This window comes from Enhydra lutris, unplaced genomic scaffold (genome assembly GCF_002288905.1).
Source record: "Enhydra lutris kenyoni isolate GAN:26980312 unplaced genomic scaffold, ASM228890v2 scaffoldscaffold55, whole genome shotgun sequence".
Taxonomy (NCBI): Eukaryota; Metazoa; Chordata; class Mammalia; order Carnivora; family Mustelidae; genus Enhydra; species Enhydra lutris.
Genome location: NW_019154139.1, coordinates 7,839,685 through 7,865,360, shown reverse-complemented (window position 1 = coordinate 7,865,360; position 25,676 = coordinate 7,839,685). Strand labels below are relative to the sequence as shown.

Genomic DNA, 25,676 nt, shown 5'->3' with positions numbered 1-25,676 from the left:
AAATAACAAAACTGTCAGGTAGGCAGAAGGCACAAAATAAATGTTGGATAAATAGAAATCTTAAGTGGTAGTAAAATTAAAAGATAAGTGTGGGAAAGGAATGGCCAGAAAGAAAGTAGCTGGGATCAATTGAGGAGTATGAATTAGAAGCTGAAATAGGTGAAGAAGAGCTTTAGAAAGAAGCAGCAGAGCACAAGTTATAGGAAAATTCTAGGAGAGCGAGGTCTGGCTGTAATGGAAGGTTAATATTCAAAAAGAAGAGAACAAGGCTGGGAAGGCAATACATGGGATCGGACTCTAGCAGGTCTAATGCTATGATAAAGATCTTCAAAAAGTATGCAAAAGCTGGTCAGAGGTTACAAGCAAGGGAATGTGTGAAAATAAAAACAGTTCTACGAAAGAATAATCTAGAGACAGTGAACAGAAAGCAATAAAGGAAATAGACATTTCAGATAGGCAAACTATTAAGGCTAATGCAATGGCATAAACATAGAATCATGACCTAAACTAAGGTGGTAAGATTACAAAAAAAGATAGCAAAAATTATTTGCCAACTTGGAACAGCAATCAATAATGAACTTTCTAAAACTTTAGTCATCTTCTAAGTCTACAGATGAAGTCCAAATGCACATCGGCATTAGACAACAGCAGCTCTCCCACAATGGCATTGTGACACACTACCACAAAGCTATGACGGGGTCTGCATACTACCCAAGCTAAGAAATGATTTGTTCTTACAAATTGTTAACTGATTAAATATTATGCTTACTCTATTACCAGCATTCTCCCACTGTGAAAGGATCTTTTGAAGAGGATCTAACACGTAAAGACTAGAACAAGAACATTATGCCAACAGACATCATTTGTCAAGGGTGCTGCTTTGTAAAAAGTTAAGAGCCACTGTTCTAATAATACTTTCTTTGAAAAACGTTCACCTTTATCTTAAAGCCTCTCCTCAGTGGACAAACACCAGGATTAGTCAGGAAAGGAGTCTTTCCATTCCCATCAGGATGTGTCTGTGCCGTAAGGCAAGGTAATTGATACCTGAGTGACTTCAGCCTCTTTATCAAGGGGGGGGAATGGGTGGATAGACAATAGGACAATTTCTTTTCCAGTATAAGATACTCAATAGATTTAAGTTTCCTTCCACTTTCCCACTATTTTACAGTTGCTGCAGGGAAAAAAAATAGAATATTCAGACTACCATAGAAATACAGCAAAGAGGAAAAAAATCACTCACCATCATTTAGGGCATCAATGGCAGCCACTTTTTTATCATTTGCCTGATCCATCATTTCCTCGGTTATCTAGGGGGAAATTGTAGGTCAACTTAGAAGTAACAGAGAAAACAAAGAGAAGGAAGCAGCTTGGGCTTTCTTAGGGATGGGGAAGACACAACCCCCATTTTCATTCATTCTTCTCTAGTCTCCAGGGAGCAAGAGGATAACTATGGTAAGTGATTAATAAGAAATTACACAGGATGAGCTTTAATCTTTCATATATAAACAATAAATTTCACTTCCTACCCTTTAGTTTAGACGTGACTTTGCTACCCTCCCTCCCACCCAACCTAAGGAGGATGTCCCTGCCCTTGTCTCACCAACTTCTTTCTAGTTTTTCACATATAGTAAAACTCAATTCTCCCTGTAAAGATGTAACTACTGCTAGGTCCTGTTAGACTTAAATTTTAAGAAAAATGTCTCATTCTTTTGTTCCAACAAACATCTACTGAATACCTATACAGTACAGAGCACTGTACAAGATGCTGACAACACAAAGATCATTAGTAACAAAATCTTAAAGCAAACATCCCACCCCACTTAAACGGAAGATTAAGAAGTAGTTTAACAGAAAGCAAAAGACCTACTCTATCACCAACCACTGTGTAAAATATTACTGGTGCTGGCTAATTAAGAAAATGATTTGACAGGTTTAAGAACTGAAAGGAAATACCAAGCTGTTTTCAAGTTTATTTAGTAAATCCAAGACATGATGGGTTATTAGAGCTACTAAAACAATTCAATGAAGTCCTCAGAAACACAGAAACATAAAAAACCAAGAGTTCCTCCACATCAGCAAAAATCAGTTACAAAATAGGACAGAACAAGACACCATTCTAAGAACACGTAAGACTTTCAAAAAAAGGGAAAAAAGTAAAATTCTATTAAAGAACACAAGATGTATATACTATGTTCATGGAAAGATTTTTTTTGAATACTTCAACCTAACCCCAAGCAAATTTCTACAAATTTAAAAATATTCTTAAAAAGAAAAAAAACAACAGACACATTCCAGCAGATAGTAAGACAAACTAACAAAGCCAAATTGGGGCGGCGGGGGCGGGGAGGGGAAGACAACTTCAATTTGTGGCAGTATGTTACACCTGATGCCCTGAGTAACTTTAAGAGACATCTTTGACATAATAATGTAGAAATCCTCAAAGAACAAGATTAAATGAAGACCTGAATTCCAGTATGGGAGCTGAATGATTCATGTGCTTTCACCCTTTCAGCAGGTGTCAAACCTGGTGACCTTGCAATTATTTTCAAATGTGCAGGACACATGAAAGAAGATTCAAGTGAAGAGAAGGCATGTTGTCTAATCAGCACCCTCCAATAAATCTGAACTCCCCAACGCCTATACCTGCAGGCATAACAACAAACCAAAAGTAAACCTGTCCCAAAGAAAGGTATAGCCAGCTAGCAAGAAGAAAAAAAAAAATTTCCCCTGTAAACTCATAATATAAGCCAGGATTTCCAGTGGAATTCCCATTACTTGTATAATTATACAAACAACAACAAAAAAACCATGCTGAGAATTTAAAGTGGTCCTTGACCTGGTAGCTCCAACTCAAGAGTCTGATGGAAGCAAACATTTTCCTCTTTGGAGGAATGCACCTTCTACCCAGGCCTCAAAAACTTTTCCAGATGAAATGTCAAAGAACTCATAGTCTAACACACACATACACATGCGTGTGCACGCAGTCAAAATACACATACCCACACCATCCACAAGTAAACAACGTACCTCCTCAATGAGCAAGAGTAAGGAAAAATAAAAGAATAAAACCAGGAAGAGTTTGACGAAGTTTATAATGTATAAAGGCAAGTTCTGAAAATGATTCAAGAAATGAGATTATAAGTAAAAAGGATACTTTAAAATGAATCAAAGTAAGACATAAAGATGAGAAACACAGGCCCTCAAATTCAAACATCAACAGCCAAATGACTGATATATAATTCAGCAGTGATAAAGAAATAGTATTCAATAGTGGGAAAAAAAAAATCTAACATATACCTAACTAGGACTCCAGAATGACAGTTGAGAAAATGGGGAAGAGGCAATATTCAAAAGATACTAGATGAAAATGTTCCAGAGCTAAAGAAGTTAACCCTAGAATTTAAAATGCCCAATATATTCCAAGTAATGCAAATACAATGTTGTAAACCTGACATGTCAAGTGATACATCATCAACAGAATACAATAGAATACATAAATTCTTAAAAATTCCTTTCATAATAAAGTGACAAAAAGTACCTATATTTCTTAAAGATGCACATGATCTTTATGGAGAATATGCTAATAAATTATCTAACAACATCAGAAAACATCTAAAAATTAGAAAGATACACATTCATGAGTAGTTAATCAAAACAGTGAGCTGTATCTTCTCCCGAACTTGATTTTAGATTTAATGCATGTCTAACTGGGGGCGGGGGTTGATAATATTCTATAATTTATATGGAAAAAGAAAGGCCAACAAAACAGCCAAAATACTCCTAAATTGTTAGGGGGGGGGCCCCGATCAGATAATAAGCCATTACGTGGACAATGTGTCATTGGTACATGGAAAAAATTAGACAAGAAAAACACAACACCAGAAGTGAGGCACATATATATGGAAACAGTGTATTTTGGCATTGGTGAGGAAAGGAATTCTTTAATAGTGCTGCCACGTAGATTAAAGGTTAAAGGTTAACATAAAATTTTCAGAAGGAAAAAATTATTTATTACAACAATTATAACCTTGAAGTAAGAAAGCATAATATATAAAAGAAAAATCTATTTAACTGTACTAAAAGATTGTTTATTAAGACAACATAAAGTGAAGACAAGCCACAAATTAGCAGAATATACGTGGAGCACATATAGATGACAAATTGTTAGTCTCTAGAACATAAAATGGATTATAAATCAGGAAGAAAAAAAAGACAACCCAGAAGAAAAATGGGGAAAGTCACAACAGGACTTTGCAAATACCTGTGAATGACCAATAAATATTAGAATTTGTTCAACTTTATTAGAAATTGGAAAAATGCAAATTAAAAGCCACAAAGGCATACCATTTCACGTGATAAGCCCGGTGAAGATGAAATCTGATGAAATCTGATAGCATCAAGTGTTGGTGAGGACATGGACCAAGCTTCTAAACCATTGTTACACAATTTCAGTGTTTCTCAAGCCTTTGGTTCATCATCAACCCCCAAAGAGCGTAGAGACACTTTTTAATACTCCCACATTCTATTTTAATACCACAGAGACATATTGCATGTATGTTACGACCCTCTGGAAGACCACCAACCACTGTAGTATCTAAGGTTTTTTGCAAGCCCCCTCCCAAGAACCAATTTTCACTACCTTGACGTAAAACTGTCCCCACTGTGATAAAACCATTTTGGAAAACAATGGGATATTAGATATCTCATTAATAAGAAATCTCATTTCTAAATATAAATGTTAGGTGAACTCTAACCTAAAGAGTAGTCAAAACAGATGCAAATTGAAAAAGCAGGTAAAAAGGAAATTAAAGATTTCTGAGATTGTTAGAGTATGAGTAAACATAATGGGAACTTTCACAAACATTTTAAGCAGTAAAATAAAAAATGTTTTCCTAAATACCTTAAGTAAGAGAAAGATTCAGTACGTTCTTTTCCTGGCAGAATTATGTCACAAAATCATTGCAGTAAGTGGGACCTTCGCATTCCTTACAACAAGCACAAAATAAGCCACTGAATTTACCTCTACATTTTCATCTCCCATTTCTTGAGGGGCATCGGTATCTGGTTCAATCACACCTTCATTGTCAATTTCTGCCAAAATTAAGAAAATGACAGTAAGACCCGTGCTATCTAAACTGGCTGCATAGGACTCTTAAAAACTAATCAACTATACCCACTCCAACTCATAATTTATTTAAACTGATGCACTGTAAAGTATTTCCCCATTAAATTTTGTTAAGATTACATTTCATTTTAACTGTTGCATCATCTCGGGTATTTTTCACTGTCTTGTAGTGGGAAATGTTGGCAAGTGCATAGTTTCTGGTATTACACAGAGACACACCACTGATTTAGGTAGTATCAACAAAATGATTCAGTTCAAGTATTTTATTCTACACATCAATGTAATATATTAAAAAATATTTTATGGAGATAGCATTAAGTTATAGTGATGATGTAAATCATAATAAATATCTTTTACAAGTAAATTAAGATAAAGGCACAATGCTGATGCAGACTCTAACTCAAAAGCTAGCACTATAACCAAAGAGCAAAGAAACTAGAAAAGAGATATGTCATAAATTTCATGACAGACAACTGTAATTTGCTACAGTAAAGGAAAACAACTGTTCAATAAGAAAAACTTCTCAAAATAACAGACAATATTAAGAGAGTTTTTAGCAAGTAAGAGTGAATTGAATGTTTCCTGCTGACAGTCAAAAAAGAATGAAACTGAGGGACACCTGGCTGGTTCAGTCAGAAGAGCATGTGACTCTTGATCTTAGGGTTCTGAGTTCAAAACCCACGCTGGGTGCACAGATTAAATGAATGAACTTAAAAAAAAAAAAAAAAAGAATGAAACTGAAATCAGCAACCTGAAGTTCGAATTATTGTCAAACAGGAAAATTTCAGTCAACTTTTAATAGGAACTGAACTTGTAACTTTGCCTAACTATAAAAAAGCTTAATTCACGGGGCGCCTGGGTGGCTCAGTGGGTTGCGCCGCTGCCTTCGGCTTGGGTCATGATCTCAGGGTCCTGGGATCGAGCCCCGCATCGGGCTCTCTGCTCAGCGGGGAGCCTGCTTCCTCCTCTCTCTCTACCTGCCTCTCTGCCTGCTTGTGATCTCTCTCTCTGTCAAATAAATAAATAAAATCTTTAAAAAAAAAAAAGCTTAATTCATACACAAAAAACAAATTGCTTTTGGATGAGGAGATGGTAAGATATTATCATAGTTAAAACTTGGAAAATTTTAAGACTGAAAAAGATATTTTACAAAAAGTGAAAGATCATCAATTAAGCCCACAAACAAGAGGTCCTCTCTAACAGTATCAAAGATCAATTGATCAAAATTTTAAAAATTACAAATACATTTCTTTAGCTTTTAGACAGTCTATGAATTAAGAGACTGCCCATTTAATAACTGGGATATGTATTTATAGTCTCAAAGGACTTCCCAATTTAGGAAAAGATTTTTGTCACTCTGCAGCCTGAAAAACTTCCAAACAAAAAACAACCAAACTCATGGCATATCATTTCTCCTAAAATGAACAAGTTTTATCAATGTGGATGCAAGTAGTAACAGGAAAATAATTTTCTGGTACTTGATTCAGTTACTGGAAAACTTTTACATTTATTTAGAACAATTTGGTTATGTAACCCAACTACAAATTTAATTAAGTCTGAATATACATCAAATACTTACACAAAAATGTAACATCTAACATCTGCACTGAAATGTGCTGTAAGTATAAAATATACCCTGAATTTTGAAGACTTAGTATGAAAAAAAGGAGAGCTCACCAATAATTTTTCCATACTGATTACATGTTAAAATGTTAATATTTTAGATATGTTAGTTTAGATATATTCAGTTAATTTCATCTGTTTAATTTTTAGTTTTTTAATGTGGCTACTAGAAAATTTTAAGTTTTGGATGTAGTTTAGCTATGTTACATTTCTGTTAGCCCTGATTAAGTCAATTTAGTAAAAATCAGCACAGGATCTTATCATGAGATTATCAAATACAAACTAACTATACCATCTTCTCACCTAGATCACTCTCCTCACTTGATGGTTCATCTGTCTTTATGTTTTCCTCCGCCTTCTTACTATCTGGTTTTTCTTCCTACCAAAGGGAAGGCAAATAATGCTTTCAGTATATAACAACACACCAATATATATACTAATTTATAAAAACATATATAAACCGTTTACATAAGTTATATTTCAACTGTTAATGTAACCCTTCTTATACTGTTTTAGTAAACTTGTTTTAGCTTTGTTTTCATTTCTCTATTTAAATTAAGAATAGGTCCAATCCCTCCTCCAAACCTTTTAAACAAGTTTTAGAATTTAAAAAATGCTGGATTGTAGGAAGCTAACACAAATACATAACCCATACTCATGCTGCACTTTCAACAGGCTCTGTGGTCCACAACTCTCCCTAATCAACATATTACTATCCCTGCAAAAAAAAGTCGAAGCGTTCACAAGTGGGAAACTATAAACAGCCTCACATCTGTTCAGATTATGCTTTACTGACAAACAAATACACTAACAATCTTTACATTTTCAACGGTTCTGAGTTTGGAATTTCAAATACAGAACAATGGACCCATAATACACAAATGATGAGAATTCAAAGAATTTCAAAGTACACATGATGAAAACCAAATTTCCTTACCATCCTGTAAGTAACCAGTGTGGTTTCTGGAGTATGCCATTAGATATTCTCAACGCACAGATACAAGACAACTCTGCACTTTGACCTTTCCATTTAATAATGCTGTTTCATAAAGAATGTATCACAATTAGCACATCCCGTCTACTCATTTAACTGTATTAGTATAAATTATGTAACCAGTTATTTAGGTTGCTACTTTTTGTAATTCTTAAAAATTAGAATCAAAACCCAACGTCATTACCAAATATATGTTGAGACCCTACTACATGCAAGGTGTCAGACATTTTAGCATTTAATTCCAAATCAGAATGTTTTCTTACAAAATATTTTAGCAGAGACACAGATTAAATATAATTTTGTCTTCATACATGTTTACCACATAGCAAAATATTCTATATAGGAGGCGCCTGGGTGCTCAGTGGGTTAAAGCCTCTGCCTTCAGCTCGGGTCATGATCTCAGGGTCCTGGGATAGAGCCCCGCATCGGGCTCTCTGCTCGGCAGGGAGCCTGCTTCCTCCCTCTCTCTCTGCCTTCCTCTCTGCCTACTTGTGATCTCTGTCAAATAAATAAATAAAGTCTTATTAAAAAAATATCCTATCTAGGTATACTATCAAAAGCATCCTATCAGGAACTAGTAAACTCTGACAAATGACTCCTCTAAAATAGGAGTAACTACTTTTGGGGCTTGTTTTATTTCTCTCATTTCATTTGTTCAAAGATAGAACTTCTGATTTCATATCCAGATAGATGAACTTTGTTTAGGGTTCTAAAAAATAAAATAGTTTCTTTTCTTATCAATTGAAGACCACTAATCAGAAAACTTAGGGAGAGGACCTGGTTGGCTGGCTCAGTCTGACTCTTCATTTTGGCTCAGGCCATGACTGCAGGGTCGTGAGATTTAGCCCAGTGTTGGGCTCCATGCTCAACATGGAATCTCCTTAAGATTATCTCTGTTCTCCCCACCCCTCGTGTTCTCTCTCTAAAAAAAAGGAAGGAAGGAAGGAAGGAAGAAAGGAAGGAAACTTGGGGAAAAATATTTAGATGTGAAAACACAAAACAAATAAGAATTCTGAAGCATTTTTGTTTTGAAGGAAGGAAGGGGGAAAGAAGAAAGGAAAAAAGAAAGAGAAAGGAAAGAAAGAAAAAGAATGGGAGAGGTCTTTGGAGGAGGATCAGAAATAAAAATGAAATTAAAATGAGAGCTCAAAGAGCTAGTAAGCTTGGCTTGGCATTAATCCCCTCCTCTGTCCATTGTTAGGGCTGGTTTCCTGCCTACTTTAAAGGAGCTAGCAGGCTGTTTTCTGCTTTCTTTCTCATGAGCCACCAGAAGTCTTTTTTGTTCCCTCTGCCCCACTCTTCTCTTGAAGGATGCATTCTTAAGGGTATACCCACCCCCATATTTAAACTTCAGCTACCGGTAAGCTCCTCCTAATCTATTATGTGCCTTTTTTGGGCGAATATGCTGACTCATACTCAGAAATAATCCTCAGGTGATAAGATAGAAAAAGTAAAGAATTACTGATTTGGACTATTTTTCATTTACTTCGCAAATTTTAATCAAGTACCCACAATGCATAAAGTCCTGTGCTCGGTGCTACAGATGCAAAGATGATGAAGACTACATAGGGCACAGTCACAGAGCTCACCACCTACAGGTCATGCACGTCACACACACACACACAAGCTTTTATTCCCAAACATGGTGCACATTCACCCCAAATTCTCCGTGTTACATCAGATTTCAGATCCGCCATGTCCAAAAGAAATTTTACGAAGATCTTTTTTTTTTTTTTTTAAAGATTTTATTTATTTATTTGACAGACAGAGATCACAGGCTGGCAGAGAGAGGAAGGGAAGCAGGCTCCCTGCTGAGCAGAGAGCCCGACGTGGGGCTCGATCCCAGGACCCTGGGATCATGACCTGAGCCGAAGGCAGAGGCTTTAACCCGCTGAGCCACCCAGGCGCCCCACGAAGATCTTATTTCTAAGCAATCCTGAGGAAATCAGGAGTGGTAATTTGAGAGCAGCACTTTAAAAACCTTATAGTACTTTATCACTAAACATACAGATGAAATTCATAACTTACCTTGATACTGTCTTCTGATTTAGTTTTATGAGTGGCAGGTGGTATTTTACCCCCCATGCTTGAGGAAAATGAGAAAAAAAGATATTTGTTTAGAAAATTAAAATTCACTGAGCAAAGCAACATTTATTTACACTGGAAAAAAAAGGACAAATACTCAGATGGTTACCTTCTCAAACCTTTAAGAGTAAATTCAATTTGAATGCTCCAGTATTAAGTTTTTTCAGCTTAAAATTTTATTTTATTTTTTTTAGCATACTGGCTAACAAAAATCTAACCCTTTCTTTGCCTCGATAAGCCTAATAAACAAAATTGTATAGCTTCCCTATGCCCATTCCCAGAGGAAGAGGCAGAAAAACATGCAATGACAAATATCATATGTACAAGTTGTTAGTTCAGAATTCAGCAGGATAGTATACTGAATCCAAACTTCAACTTTAGTAAGAGTTCACTTAAATTCAAATAATCAATTTATGAAATAATTAGGAAGTCGTAGTATAATTCTTCAAAACGTTTTGTTTCCTGTTTGTATTCTTTGTTTGTATTTCATAATGCCCCTCACAGTATAGATTTTCTCCTTATCCCTTCTACAATCCACCCATTAACACTTCCCCTTGGCCTTCTAAGTCCTTTCCCAAATACTCCAGGACAACACCATGAACTACACACAAATAACTTAAAAACAAGGAGGAAAACAGATTATGAAGAATTAGTGCCATATGCTCCATTTGGGTCAGACTCTGAAGTAAATGGGCCCCATGCAGCAGTCCTGTGACTAAAATGTTCAACGGATTAAGGGCACTCCTCCATGACATTATCTGGAGGTCACAAGAACTTAACTAAATCTGCCTTTAAAAAAAAAAAAAAAAAAAAAAAAGCCATCAACTTTTATGGAAAAGAGAGAGAAATATTCACCCGGAAAACTGAAAGGAATCTACTTCAAAATACCCTCAGATATTAATTCTTTACAACTAAAGTTATATCCATGTTTACATTCATTTTAGGTGGGTGGAATTTCCGGACACAAGATATGTGTATGTTGGATTTAAGTGGATATTGTTTTCCAAACGGGAAATGGATTTGATTCTTCAAAATTCCTTTACCAATTTACGCTTGTATTAGCAGTGCAAAAGAATTCCACTAATTATTCTTTAAAAATCCAGTTGTTCTACACCTCAGCGAACATTTAGCTATTATCCATCTTTTATATTTTTAGCCATTTCGATTGGTGTATAGTGGTAGCTCATTGTAGTTGGGCCCCTTTTCATTTATCTATCGGCCATCTGAGTAGCCTATTGCTTTTAGATTTTCTGTCATATTTATCTGTGGGTATTCTTTGTAAACTCTGCATACAAGCCCTCTGTCAGTTTTATGTGCTGCAAGTATCTACTCCCACCCCATGGCTTGTCTTTCACTTACAAAACGAAGCCAATGTGAAGTGAAACTATAAATCTAAAACAGCAAACACACTAACAGACAAAGTTTGGAATTTACTGTTAAGCACCAATCACGAAAAATGTGCACACTTTCCCTATTCAGTTTAATGTGACAATTACAAAAAAAAAATCTTATTTCTTAGCTTGCAATTCAGCAAAATAAAATGACTTAATAAGAAAACAGCCATATAAAAAAAATTCTTTAAAATTCTGATCTACACAAAAACTACTTTTCAAAAGAGCACAGTATTCAAACAATAGTTCCTTGCAGTTAATTTTTTTTTCAAAAAAATTTTTTTTATTTGAGAGCAGGAGAGAGAAATCACGAAGGAGGGGCAGAGTGCAAGGGAGAGGGACAAGCAGACTCCCTGGTGAGCGCAGAGCCTGCTGTGGGGAATCTTGATCCCAGGGACCTGAGGTGAAGGCAGACACTTAACTGACAGCGCCACCCAGGGACCCCTTTTGCAGTGAACTTTTAATGAAGACACAGGGCTCCTTAAGCCGTGTTTTTCCTAAGTTTCAAAATGCAACATTCAGGAAAGTATTTAGGGAGACCTTCAAACACAGCCACAACAATCTAACTTATGTTAAACTTTGGGAAGTGACAGTCTTACCAAGAAATCTATTATGTTGGTGCCTGGGTGGCTTAGTCCCTTATGCATCTGGTGTTTCCGCTTCGGTTGTGACCTTAGGGTTGTGGGATGAAACTCTGGGGCTGTGCTTGGGGTCTGCTTGAGATTCTCTCTTTCCCTCTCCCTCTGCCCCTCTTCCCACTTGCTCGAACAGGTTCACGCTCTCACTCTCTCCCACTAAAGTAAGTAAACCTTTGGGGTGCCTGGATGGCTCAGTGGGTTAAGCCTCTGCCTTCCACTCAGGTCATGATCTCAGGGTTCTGGGATCGAGCCCCGCATCGGGCTCTCTGCTTGACAGGGAGCCAGCTTCTCCCTCTCTGCCTATCTTTCCGCATACTTGTGATCTCTGTCAAATAAACAAATAAAATCTTAAAAAATAAATAAATAAAAATAAAACAAGTAAACCTTTAAAAAAAAATGCGTTAAGCTAAATCTAATCTTTAGGAAACTAAGACAAACCCAAATTGAGGGAAATTATCCAAAATAGCTGGCCTGTAATATGCAAAACTGCCAAGGTCATGAAAGCCAATGAATGATTGAAGAATTCTTTCAGAATAGAGATTAGAAGTCACAACAATAAAGTGCAACATGGAATTCTGAGAATTAGATAGCATTAATGCATCATTCGTTTCCTGAGTTTGGTGGCTGTACTGGAGAGACTATCCATGAATTGTAGGAAATACACAATGGTGCTGAGGGCACAACACTAGAAATCGTTGCAGGAAAAATGTTTGCACTGTATTTCAATTTTCCTGCAAATTTCAACTTTTAAAAAAAATTTTAAAATAGGGAAGAAAAAGAACACAAGAAGGTTATTCATAAGCTACATTTAGAGTTTCTCACCTTAACTACTAAATCTAACTACTGGAAGGTTAAAACCAACTTATAGGTACAAAATTTTCATTTAATGCTTTCAAGATTTAAAACACGCTAATTCCCTCCCCATCACTGCAAACTGGACTCTACCAGTATAGGCTTTTATGCCACCAAGTAGGGCTAGTGCAGAGACCTTTCTCATATGGACTCACACGAGACCTCATTCATAATTCTCTTAATTTGATACATTCGAAATGCTTTGAGTCATAGTTATTATTCACCTGTACAAAAAATTGGATGCTGTGTTCTCAACTCATTGCAAACAGAAGTGCATCCTGTTCCTTTCATTTAAAGTATTTACCGCAAAGCCATACGCCATTCACTGTGCTGGAGATTACAACACAAAGATAATCCCTCTAATCTTAAATCACCATAAAATGAAATACTAGTCTCAAAAAACAATTCTTCCTATAAAGAAAACCAAAAATACCCCAAACATACTCACTGAAAACATCATTATCTCCCTGGATCCTCACAGAATGAGCCAAAAAAAATTCTTTATTTCTCTGTGTCCAATTAACAATGTTGTTAAATAAATTCTTTTTCTTCCCTTTTTTTTTTTCTCTTTTCATTTGTTAAATTCTTAACATCAAATAAAATTTTAAACTATAAACAGTGGTAAAAATTCTGGTAAATACACAAATAAACGAACTGTTCTTCAATGTCTGAACCTGGGTACCTACAACTAATATAGTATGAACAAAGAACTCTGATACGGTTTCAACTTTAGGAGCCTTTATAGTAAGATTAGGCCTTGGAACGTTCCTGGACACAGAAGTCTCCACGTTCAGTCCAACCTCCTATAATCCTGCACTTAAGAGGGCTGACATGAAGGCAGAGAGAAACTGATGTACTTCAAGCAAAAGCCTCAAAGACACAAAAATTTTAAAGAGACAACGAAAGCTTCAGAATAGGGCCCCTACACATGCCAACATGCTTCATCCCATACTTAAACCAAAAATTTAGGACGCCACAAGGGAAACATACATGGATGACTAAAAAAAGAACAAAAAAAAAAAAAGGATTACCTATGTGAAAATTTTTAAAGATTTTATTATTTATTTGATAGAGACACAGCGAGAGAGGGAACACAGGCAGGGGCAGTGGGAAAAGCAGGCTTCCCACTGAGCAGGGAGCTGGACGCTGGGCTTGATCCCAGTACTCTGGGATCAGGACCTGAGCGGTAGGCGGCTGACCACCCTGGCGCCCCACATACGTGAACTGTCCCAAAAAAAAAAAAAAAAAAAGATACATAAGTATTTTCCAGAAATAACGTTGACAATATTTTCCAAGCCTTAAACTGGAATTCTCTAGATAGCCATAATCACTCCAGCCCAAGTTACAATGTTCTTAGATTTGTTTCAGCTTTTTCTTCATAGCTCCCTTTTTCCTCCCGAGCAGTGGAACAAAACATTGTATATACTCATTATAATGTTGAGTCTTGGCATCAACCATTTCTTCCGGTGGTATACACACCCAGCTTTACCTGGAATATTATAAACAACGTACTTGTAGGCTCTTTCCTATGATGGATAAAAAAGATTAAAAACATACAAATATCTAAAGTGATGCATTTGGATTATCAAGTTATTCGAGGAAAAAACCGACTGAAATCCAGGCCTAACCTCCTAGTCCTGAAATTAGCATCTTGTAGGTTTTCCTGTTACAAAAACGGTATTCTTGTTAACTACCAGAAACAGTTTTTAAGGTACTGCAGTAATTTTAAGTGATCACAGAATTTAACATTTATAACATACGCAAAATCTTACCATAGTTAGAAAACTAGTGGAGGAAAAAAATTGAGAAACTTCTTAGAGGAAAAAAACACCACGACATACAACGTTGACAGATTGTAACTTAAGTTCCTTCCTTAGAAGAGTTTGTTGAAAGAAATATTCTTGAAATTATCTGGTCATCAGGGGTTCACCTTCCCCTATAAAAATATCACTAAAATAAAAAGATCGCTGTTTCCGGTAGTACCTCTAAAGAGTCACATTGCTTTGCATTGTCGTTATTAGCACCACGAGGTGCGATTTGTTGTCATTTAAATTCCTTACTAGTAGTGATGTTTTTTAAAAAAAACCGTCTCGGGGAAGATTTCCCTTTCTCTCTTAAATTCTCTCCGAATATGAAAAATATTAGTCTCTATCATACAGTAAATATCAAAACAAATTTCTGTATTTATTCACCTGTCTCACTAAATAAACTGCACTTATACGGTTTCCTAGCACCTGGCACAATGCCTATACAATTAATTCCGTGCACGTAGCCAGGTACTCTAGATTTAAGGACAACAAGAACAAATCATGGTAACATGCTGGTCCTTGAAAAATCATTTTTCTTCAAGTGTTTAGTGTAATGGCACCGTTACTACCGAGGTACCAATAAATGATTCCCAAAATAATTCTACGCAGTAAGGACGGCTGTAAATTCAAAGTTAATCTAATAATTACCATTTTATTAGAACTCGTATAGCAAATTATTATTAAAACACTATTTAAAGACGTAATGCGTAAAAGCGCTGTGTGTCATTGCGACCTAAGCAGGACACGATATTTCAAGAAAAACAACTCCACGCGAAAACGAAATCTTGCAGCTCCCCACCCCCACCACGTCTACAGGACTCAAGCCCATGCAATCCTCTGCATTTCTATTTTGCCCAAGACACACCCCTGACGACCTCAGGGTGAGGGAACCCAGCTGTGCCTCCTCCTTCCCACCTCTGTACTATATAAGCTTTCCAATCCTCCATTAGCCCCCGAAGTCGCCGCCGGTTCCTGGCCAGGGAGAACCACAAACAGGCGGCGACTCGGCAGGCCCTCCCGGCGGAGCTCCCCGCCCGTCCACCCCACGTAGGCTCCGGCCCAGCTCCCACCTCCAGCCGTCCCTCCTCCCACCCCCAACGGTCCTCCGCCCAGGTCTCACCTCTCCACCCACTCCCGCAGGAAACGCATTTCCTCGGTGTGCAAAACGCTCGGATCCTGCTTACACATTTTCACGAAAGCCCGAAGCTCGCTCACTTTGCGAGGGTCCATGGTGCGGAGGCAGTGGCAGGCGACAGGCGCGGCTGAGGTTGCGACCCGATTCCAGGCGCGGGTACTAACTCAGCGTGATCGTGTGGAAGGGGGCGGCTGCCGCGAGGCAGAACAGACTAGAACCTCCCCGGCGCTGGCTCCGCCTACCCAACGGTCTCGTGACCCCGGGTCCTTCGCCCGTCCATTCCTACTCCCTCCGCCTCTGCCCCTGCGCATTTCCTAGAACCTTCTAGAAGTGTGACTGTTCACGCTGTTGCCTGCCTCCTTACGCATGCTTTCTTATATTTTAAATCTGAGCGAGTTCTCTGAATCAATCCCCCCACTTGGTGCTTTCAAGGACACGGGAAATATCAGCCCCTGCAGGGAATCATTTTAGAATCGGACGTTTTGTGCGTGTGGGAATTAAGTGGAGCGCGACGACAGGACAGCAAACAGGCCCTCCGGCAGGAGCGTCCGTCACAGCCCTGGGCGTGACGTCAGCATTCAGCGCCGCGTGGAAGGAAAGCCCGGCGAGCGCCGCTGGCCGGAAGGGGAGGGGCGCTTGGCTTGGTTTCCTGGCGACGCAATTCTGTGGACGGCCGCTTCTCTGGCTGTTTTCCTCTTTTCCTTCCTGCCGCGTGAGCGAGGACGTCATGCTTTGGTTACTCTCAGCAACTAAGCTGGTTCCCGCCGTAGCAAGCTCCCGCTGCCTCTCAGGTTAGACTCATCTCCCACGGTGTCCACTCCGGGGCTTGCTCTCTGAGAAACTTGAGGCGCCCTAGAGGGATTCAAGTTGGTCTCAGGCGATCCCTTTTTCGGCTGACCCTTCCCCGGCTGGGGCCTCCACTTCCAAACCCTTTGTACGCTCCTTGGATTTCTTCTTTACCTGCTGCTTCTGGAAAAGGGTGGGCCCTGTGTTCTCCCTACCGTGAGGTATTCTGGGAAGCCGGAATGACTGCAGAGAGAAAAGTGTGTGCCATCCCCCAGAGGGGCTGTCTTCAAAGTTACTTGGACTCCTAGAAGTTGTGTCAGTTTTCACTTGCGTAGATAAAGTGTCTCACGTCAAGTAGCTTTTGTTTTTGTTAGGTTACCTTGAAATGCTTTTTTCGTGTTTTCAAAGAGTTGACTTGAGAGCTGGCTCCAGCATGTACAAGAAACATGTTTAGTAACACAAATCCCTTTAGCATTTCCTCTCGGGAGAGATAATGCTTGGAAATACTCCCGGGGCTTTTTAATGTCTGAAGCCCCGTTCGTAAAGGCAAGATGAAGGAGTCCAGGAATAATGGGGGCCGTTCTTTTAGGGTGTACTCTCGCGAACAGTTAATCTGGTGAACATAAACCTCGATCAGTGAAACCTGAGTCAACTCCTTTGCGGGCGGACCGGCCATTGGATCATATTTCAGGTTTTTGGCCAATAGGTGACCAATGTGTAAACCAGAGCATATGGTATTTGACATCAAATCTGTGTCTTGGCGTGTATTTCTCACATTGATCTGCTTTAATGAAAGTGGGATGGTAATTACAAGATTTGTTTTTCCTGTAAAAAATAATCACTGTCCAGTGCACAGAATTTGCTCTTTGGTTCTTATAGTTAAGTGGCAGAAAGCTGTCCTCCATAGGATTAGGTAAATAGATACGTAGCTTGTGTTAATCACATAAGCCACAACCTATGGTTTAGAGCTGGTACCATCTTTTGCTTGTGACTTTTTTTTTTTTTAATTGAGACTTTGTGTAAAACTTTATTAATGAGAGGTTTGGTTTTTTGTTTTTTTTTTTAGGATTTTATTTATTTGAGAAAGCGCTCACAAGCAGGGGGAGCAACAGTGGGAGAGGGAGAAGCAGGCTCCCCGCTGAGCAGGGAGCCAGATGTGGGGCTCAGTCCCAGGACCCTGGGATCATAATCTGAGCCACACAGGTGCCCATGAAAGTTTAACACTAGATACTGGATTATACATGTCAACATCTTTGAAAAATATATTCATTATGGTTCATTTTGCCTTAAGGCAATAAGTAAATTAAACCACTTTCTAACATTAACACTCAGTATATATATATAGGAGTGTTGAATAGATGATCTGCTTGGATCTTCACAAGTAGATTAATAAGTTCGGCAGTTATCCTCATTTTATTGAACTGAAACCAACATAGGATCACAAGTTGCAAGTCAGTAGTTTTAGTTGTATAATTGCTGTCTAGTTCTTTTTCTGTAATACCACCAATAGGTCTTAACTTTGGCTTAGTAGAGTCCTTTCGGAACTTTTTATTGAGCCAAAAAGAATGTTCTCTTCATTAAATAACTTTTTAATAGTCATTTTGGATGAATCTCCACTTCCCTGGAGTTGCTGTCTTGTCAGGATGATAGACAAGCAATAGATAAATGACAGTATAGCAATAGAGTCTAACAGAGTCTTGACTCAAGTGGCATGGGGGCTCAAGAAAGGCAGTGATGATGGGTCTTTAAAAATGTCATTTGGGGATTTTACTAAGTTTCAGAATTTGAAAATTCTACTGTCTTGAGATGCTCATAAATAGAGCTTTGCATGCCTGTGGTGCTCTTGGTTGCTGTTCTTTAGAAAAACTCTGCAGTGCAGAATATTGAGTACAATAGGAAGGTTTCTCATCTGTGAAAGTCATGCAATCCTAAAGTGAAAACATTGACTAAAGAATAATTTTTTTAAAGCCTGTTTGCAGTTAATTCATTCAGTAAACGTTAAACACCACATGTGAGGATGGAGCATAGTTTCTACCATCATGGGAGGCAAAAAAGCAAGTAATTGTAATATAACATACTAAATTTAGTGGCAGTGGTAGGGAGAAAGAAAAAGTAATAGATGTTTCCTGGCAGCAGGGAGGGGGCCAAGGGGAAATGTGCATGTGCCCTTAAACATTAGGAGACCTTGAGACTTGAAAAAGGCTTTTATCAAGCAGACTATGGAGTAATTGAGCCATCCTGCCAGAGGGAGCATATGCAAAGGCACGGAATAAAGCTTCTCAATCATCAGTAAGCCTGGAAGAGCCTTTTTGAAATATGTTCTTAGGTAGGTAGTAGGTATTACTACACCAAAATGGATCTGTGGTCCGATAAGTTTGGGGAGTGCTGCATTTCATCATGCCCATACTAGGCTAATTCTATGTCTCCCAAGAAAGAAAGGTATTTGGCAGTAATTTGCAAACAGTATTTGACCATGGGGCCCTTTTTCTGTAGTGAGTCTTGAACTGGTAACCCTTGGAACACCCTTTGGAAAATTTTGGGCTCAACGTAAGGTGTAGGAAGAAGTGATTAAAAAACCAAGTTAGGAAGAAAAGCCAGCTGGTAGCTGGCTCATTAAAGGTCTTGTATATTCCCATTCCTCTAGGTAGTGGGAAACCATTGGATGATTGTAATCTATTGAGTAAGATTAAATCTGAATTTTTAGTTATCTGTTAAGAGTGGAAAATGGGGGCACCTGGGTGGCTCAGTGGGTTAGGCTGCTGCCTTCGGCTCGGGTCATGATCTCAGGGTCCTGGGATCGAGTCCCATGTCAGGCTCTCTGCTCAGCAGGGAGCCTGCTTCCCTTCCTTTCTCTCTGCCTGCCCTCTGCCTACTTGTGATCTCTCTCTGTCAAATAAATAAATAAAGTCTTTAAAAAAAAAAAGTGGAAAATGGACTAGAGGGCATGTTGTTGTTGCATTTTTAAATTTTCAGACACTGGTTTTTGGTTTTGTTGTTGGAAAATTGTGGTTTTTTTTTTGCAGCTCGTAATAGTCCCAGATACATGTCTGATAAACTTTACTAAGTAACACATTTTATAAAAGTAGCATTTATAATACTTCAAGCTTTTATGACTGTATTTTCTAAAAATAAGTTTTGTTCACTCTTTACTTTGTAAGATTTTCATTTATGTGAGAGAGAGAGAACTTGAGCAGGGGGAGGGGCAGAGGGAGAAGGAGAAGGAGACTCCCCACTGAGCAGGGAGCCCTACGTGGGGCTTGGTCCCAGGACCCTGAGATTATGACCTGAGTCAAGGCAGATGCTTAACTGACTGAGCCACCTAGGTGCCCCCTCAAAATAAGTTAATGCAAATCGTTCCCAGTCCCTCCTATAGAATTTCCTCTCCACCTACCAACTAGAAATCAAACAAAATTAAGCGATAGCTCACATTTTACTATAGCAGTCTTTTAAAGAGTAGATGTTATAATCTTTTGTGGTTTCTAGATTTGTTATATTGCTGTATGCCACTGAACTGTATTTTGCCAAAGGTGATTGGGTTTTAGTTTTGCTAGATTATTTGCTTACGTCTTTCAGTCACATTAAAATTTGCAGTCATTACAGTTCTAAGAGATGAAAGATTATTAAAATTTGATCAGTAGATCGCTAAAAAATAGGAATGTATAGGATGCAAGTCAATCCAAGAAATTGTTTTCGGTTAATAAATTCAGGCATCTCAAACGTAGCCCACCCAAAACTTAACACCTGCAGTCCTATCTCAGGTAATGGCAAATCTCTTCTCTCAGTTACTAAAGCCAAAAACTTTGACTCCTGTCATGCCCAGTATTCAGCCTATCAGTAAATTCTGCTTGGCCCTTTAGACTATATCCAGAATTTGATCACCACCACCCCTGCCCCCACCATCCTGGACCAAACTATTACAGTATTCTACTGGACTAGTACTGGATTCTAGCAGTAGCCTGATTTCCCTGCTTCTACATCTGCTTACTTTGAGTCTTTTCTTAATGACGACAGCCAGGGGTGCCTGGGTGGCTCAGTGGGTTGAGTGTCCAATTCTTGATCTTGGCTCAGCTCATGAGCCCTGTGTCTGACTCTGCACTCAGTGGGGAGTCAGCTTGAGAGTCTCCGACTCCCTCTACCCCTCCCCCTGCTAAAATAAATGAATCATTAAAAAACAACAATAAAACCACAACAGCCAGAGTGGGCCTATTTTTATTTTTTAAAGATTTTATTTATTAATTTGAGAGAGAATGAGTGAGAGAGAGCATGAGAGAGGAGAAGGTCAGAGGGAGAAGCAGACTCCCCAAGGAGCTGGGAGCCCGATGCGGGACTCGATCCTGGAAGTCCGGGATCATGACCTGAGCCGAAGGCAGTTGCCCAACCAACTGAGCCACCCAGGTGCCCTGGAGTGGGCCTGTTTAAATGTATCAGATATCAGTCACTCTTCTGTGTAGAGCCTCCAGTGGCTTCCAGTCAAACCCATAACAGAGTCCAAACTGTGATCTAGCAGTCCCTGCATAATCTGACCTCCTGTTACCTTTCTAACTTCATCATCTTGTTCTCTTAATTGTTCACAGTGATCACAGTAAGGAGCGTCAAACACACCTTACACATCTAGCCTTAGAGACATTTCACTTGCTGTTCCTTTTGGAATTCTCTTTGACCTCATATGCCCATGGTTAACTCCTTTACTTTCTTTACATCTTTACTCAGATGTTAACCATCATTTTTCTGTGCCTATCTTAACTACAGTTTCAACCCTTGTATTCCAGAACTTCTGTAACCTTTTATTTTGTTTTCTTTAGCACCTGTGACTAACATCATATTTTACTTAATATTTGCTTATTGTCTTTGCCCAGTTTGTAAGCTCTGTGACAGCTAATGTTTTGGGTGTTTCATTCATTACTATGTCCCAAGTACTGACAAATAGTAGGTACTCAAAAAACACCATTGAATGAATGAAAGAATGAATAAAAATCATATATTTTGAAAATAATAGCAATATATTTTGAAAATAAAATAATTAGAGGAAGCTAAAAAGTAATTGTATTGAGGGGCACCTGGGTGGCTCAGAGGGCTAAGCCTCTGCCTTCCACTCAGGTCATGATCCCAGAATCCTGGGATCGAGCCCCGCATCGGGCTCTCTGCTCAGCAAGAAGCCTGCTTCCCCCTCTCTTTCTCTGCCTACCTCTCTGCCTACTTGTGATCTCTGTCAAATAAATAAATAAAATCTTTAAAAAAAAAGTAATTGTATTGAAATTAAGCTAAGTTCATTTAAAATAAACAAATGTCTGCAGACATTTAGCTAAGACCACTTGCTCAAAGTCTGATACTTCAGTAACTAATTTTTCTTCCATTATAACCTGAAATTATAGTGGCTAAAGTTGGTGTTTTAGAGTAATGTCTCTGTAGAGCCTGTGTACATAGTATATAGTAAAAAAGAAAACAGAAATCTTCCTGTCTGGAGCGTTTCACTGTAGGCCCAGCATACATGAAATAGCCTCATTGCTTTGAGAAATCCAGGATAAGTATAGTATTTTTTTTAATTGTGGAAAAATACACATAACATAGAATTTACCATGTTAATCATTTTTTAAATATACATTGTGAAACTGATTTCTAGAACTTTGTCATCTTGAAATCTGAAACTAGAACTGTTAACAACACTTCTCCCTCCCTTGTCCTGATAACTACGATTCTACTTTGTTTTTATGAATTTCTTACCTCATGTAAGTAGAATCATAAGGATTTGTCTTTATGACTGGCTTATTTCATTTACCATAATATTTCAAATTTTACCCATGTAACATGTAACCCATGTAGCATGTAACAGGATTTCCTTTTTAAGGTTGAATAGTATTTCACCATATGTATGTTTATTCATCCATTAATTGGTATTTAGGTTGCTTCCACCTCTTTGCTATTGTGAATAATTTCTGTAAACATGGGGGTACAAATATAATTCTGGCTATTTTTAACTTAAAATATTTTATACTTTAATTTTTATTTATAATATATTTAAGTTATGTGTCAAATGCTGTGTCTCTATTGGAGAAAATTCATTTCATGAATAACTTTATGGTCTGAACCTGTGTATCTTAATAAATTTTTAGCTCCAAGTGCTATACATATTTCGGAAGTTTGCATAGTAGTTTCATAGATGAAAAGAATGGGCCTGTAAACTCTGCTGAAAAAGACTCTGTGATTTGTAAATGTTTAGCTCAAAGAAAAGTAAAATGGTATTTGCCTGTTTTCTGAATTCTTTTTATCACTGTTACCACAAACTCATCTTTTTCTAACATACCTAATCCAAACAGCCTTTGATCAAATGTTCACAATGCTGCTAAACATGTTAAAAACATAATCTTAATATAGTATTAAATGTTACGTACAAAACTGATTAACCAAAACACACACAGTCGTGTTCAATTGTTGTATGAACATAATGTGTCTGTAGAGTCAATTTAACGATTGTTTTTAGTTGACTTCTTTTGCACGGCTTTATGCTTTTTTTTTTTTCTCTTACCACCTTCTTTGAATCCTGCTGAGAACATAGAGGGATTCCAGTTGCTGGTGACCCAATATACATCTTCCTCATCATTATCCACAAAAGTATATCGAGTTACATGTTTGGGGCTATGGGACTTTGGTGAATAATTGTTAAATGACTTTATTCTCCAACTGCATTCTTCTGCAAAGCCCTCTTCATCTTCCACACCATTTGTAAGGAAGGACTTCAACTCGCTATCAACTTCTATTTCTTGATCGTTCTCAATAATTCTCTGTGTGTTTGTATTTCTATTACCAATCTTATCTGAAGCTGTAACAGATATGTAGTTGCTTATCCCACTTTCATCGAATGTCAGGGAGGAGAATGAATTAAGGCCCTTGTGGCCCAGTGAACCATATGGTGTATATCCTGTATCATATGAAGAAAATCTCTCAAAAACTGGATATTGACTTGAGGTTGCAAAAAAGGATCTTGTACCTTTGCTTCCACAGGAGCTTCTTGGACTATTTAAAAGGTCCTCAAATGAGTCTTCAAAGAAATGAAATGAAAATGGTTCCCTTTCACCAAAAATTTCTCTAAAGACATCATCTGCCTTACTGAATGTGAAGCCATAGTCAAAAGAATCATCAAAGTGACTTCTGCCTCTGCCATTTAATCCTTCTTGGCCATATTTATCATAAATGTCCCTTTTTTCATTATTTGATAATACCGCATATGCCTCAGCTACTTCTTTGAATTTTCTCTCAGCTTCTTCTTTATTTTCTGGATTTTTATCGGGGTGCCATTTGAGTGCCACTTTACGATAAGCCTTTTTAATGTCCTCAGGTGAAGCATATCTCTGCACTCCTAGAACTTCATAGTAATCCACCATGTTTTAGCAGATTGTAGGGAAGGGGTGTTCTGGGTCTGAGTAATGAGAACCGTAGTTTCCTCTCAGCTCAAGCTCTCCTGGCGGTAGAGTTAGAAGTAGTGACTGCAAATAGGTACATTTTTACATTGAAGACAATGTTACTACCATGGACACTGCTAGGAGACATTAGGACACTGATTATGTCAGAGAGGTTTGCATTATGGTGTCATTCTGGGGTTGGGGGTGGGATGAGACCTTCCAAGTAGAGCTAGTCCATAGTCCTACCAGACCATCCTGACCCTCTGGACTATTTCTCCTATAGTCTCCTGGAAGCCTCAGACAATGCCTCATAAACTAGAGGGACCTGTTGTTGATGACCACAGCGTGCCCCTTGCATAATATGACCTTTAGGCTACTGAGCTGTAATAACTCATTTCCCAGTTCTTTATTTTGGTTTTGAAAAATGAAATTGTGAACTAGGTAGAAAAGTATTCAAATAGATGACATTTTTGTTTATTTTAAACAAGAGGCAGTTCAATAGGAAATAAACTTGATTACAGTATAATAAGGACTGTAGGGAGAAGCACTGGATGGATGCTAAGCAGTCCTGAGAGACACCTAGCCCAGACTTGGGCTGTTTCAGAGAAGGCTTCCTGAAGTAGCATTATAGACAAGCTTTCTGCATGCCAATATTGAATGACTTGAGATGACGGTGTCTATCCACCTCCAAGTTCACTACTTAAAAACATGAAATTACGGATTTTGAAAAGTGTACACTTATATATTCAGTATATAATTACTGAATGCCTACTTTGAGACACGATTTTAACCACTGATGTTAATAGAAAGAAGAAATTCTGATTTTTACGGTTTACATTATAATGTAATATAAATAATAAAAAAGAAAAATAAAATAATGTGAGATAATGTGATATGTGCTCCCCCTCAAAAAAAAAAAAAGGTAGCGTGAGTAGGGAAAAGAGTTACATCAGACTGGTTTTCAACTTTCTACAGTATACCAGTCTACATGTATGTATGTATGAATGGCATACATATGATTATATTTGCCTGCTGTTGAAAATAATAATAATGGTAATACTGAACATTATTTGAGCACCATCTTTAGGTCAAATACTATACCAAGTGACTTACACACAGTTTCTCATGTTATTGTTAATAGCATTCCAGCAAAATAAATACTTTGTGCCCATAAGAAACCTGAGGCTCTTAAAGATAAATTTGTCTAAGGCTACCTAGCTTATTAATGAAGAATCTGATATTTGAATTTGAATTTGTCTGATTCTAAATTCTACTCTTTCTACTCTGTTGCATTTCTTGGACCAGGATTTAAGAGTTCAGGTTCTAGACATTCTACAGATATGTGTTAAGGACCTGTGATACAGATAGGAGTTAGAAAATAGAAAATTCTGGGGTGCCTGGGTGGCTCAGTGGGTTAAAGCCTCTGCCTTCGGCTCAGGTCATGATCTCAGGGTCCTGGGATCGAGCCCCGCATCGGGCTCTCTGCTCAGCAGGGAGCCTGCTTCCCCCTCTCTCTCTGCCTGCCTCTCTGCCTACTTGTGATCTCTCTCTCTGTCAAATAAATAAATAAAATCTTTAAAAAAAGAAAATAGAAAATTCTGCTTTCAAGGAATTTATGTAATTGGAAGAAACACTGAAAAACTAATTTCAATAGAGTGTGAGGCTATGGGGCGCCTGGGTGGCTCAGTGGGTTAAAGCCTCTGCCTTCAGCTCAGGTCATGGTCTCGGGGTCCTGGGATCGAGCCCCGCATCGGGCTCTCTGCTCAGCAGGGAGCCTGCTTCCTCCTCTCTCTCTGCCTTCCTCTCTGCCTACTTGTGATCTCTGTCAAATAAATAAATAAA

The 25,676-nt window shown here is 38.2% G+C and overlaps 3 protein-coding genes across 5 annotated transcripts in view; 1 reads left to right on the top strand and 2 right to left on the bottom strand.

Annotated features, from left to right (window-relative positions):
• LOC111157444 (ST13, Hsp70 interacting protein) overlaps window positions 1–17,445 on the bottom strand; it is a 31,946-nt gene extending 14,501 nt beyond the window's left edge. The window contains exons 1-6 of one of the 2 annotated variants that reach the window (XM_022518845.1): window positions 17,430–17,445; window positions 15,637–15,862; window positions 9,771–9,828; window positions 7,052–7,127; window positions 5,021–5,091; window positions 1,241–1,307 (exon numbers count right to left, since the gene is read on the bottom strand). In XM_022518845.1, coding sequence (XP_022374553.1) covers window positions 1,241–1,307; window positions 5,021–5,091; window positions 7,052–7,127; window positions 9,771–9,828; window positions 15,637–15,746 — 382 coding nt within the window. In that variant the 5' untranslated portion in view covers window positions 15,747–15,862; window positions 17,430–17,445. Of the gene's footprint in view, window positions 1–1,240; window positions 1,308–5,020; window positions 5,092–7,051; window positions 7,128–9,770; window positions 9,829–15,636; window positions 15,948–17,429 lie in introns of those variants that run through there. The other variant, XM_022518846.1, reaches the window with a different exon arrangement.
• The window catches only part of LOC111157443 (X-prolyl aminopeptidase 3), a 79,757-nt gene continuing 70,459 nt past the window's right edge, over window positions 16,379–25,676 (top strand). For both annotated transcript variants that reach the window (XM_022518841.1, XM_022518840.1), the window contains exon 1: window positions 16,379–16,442. In XM_022518841.1, the coding sequence (XP_022374549.1) occupies window positions 16,379–16,442 (64 nt within the window). The remainder of the gene's footprint in view (window positions 16,443–25,676) is intronic.
• On the bottom strand, window positions 22,863–23,903 carry LOC111157445 (DnaJ heat shock protein family (Hsp40) member B7). Its single transcript, XM_022518847.1, has one exon. It carries the CDS (start codon window positions 23,814–23,816, stop codon window positions 22,899–22,901), a length of 918 nt encoding a protein of 305 aa, XP_022374555.1. The 5' UTR covers window positions 23,817–23,903; the 3' UTR covers window positions 22,863–22,898.

Coding starts and splice junctions, on each gene's coding strand:
- LOC111157445 (XM_022518847.1), bottom strand. CDS start 23,816: ATGGTGGATTACTATGAAGTTCTAGGAGTGCAGAGATATGCTTCACCT.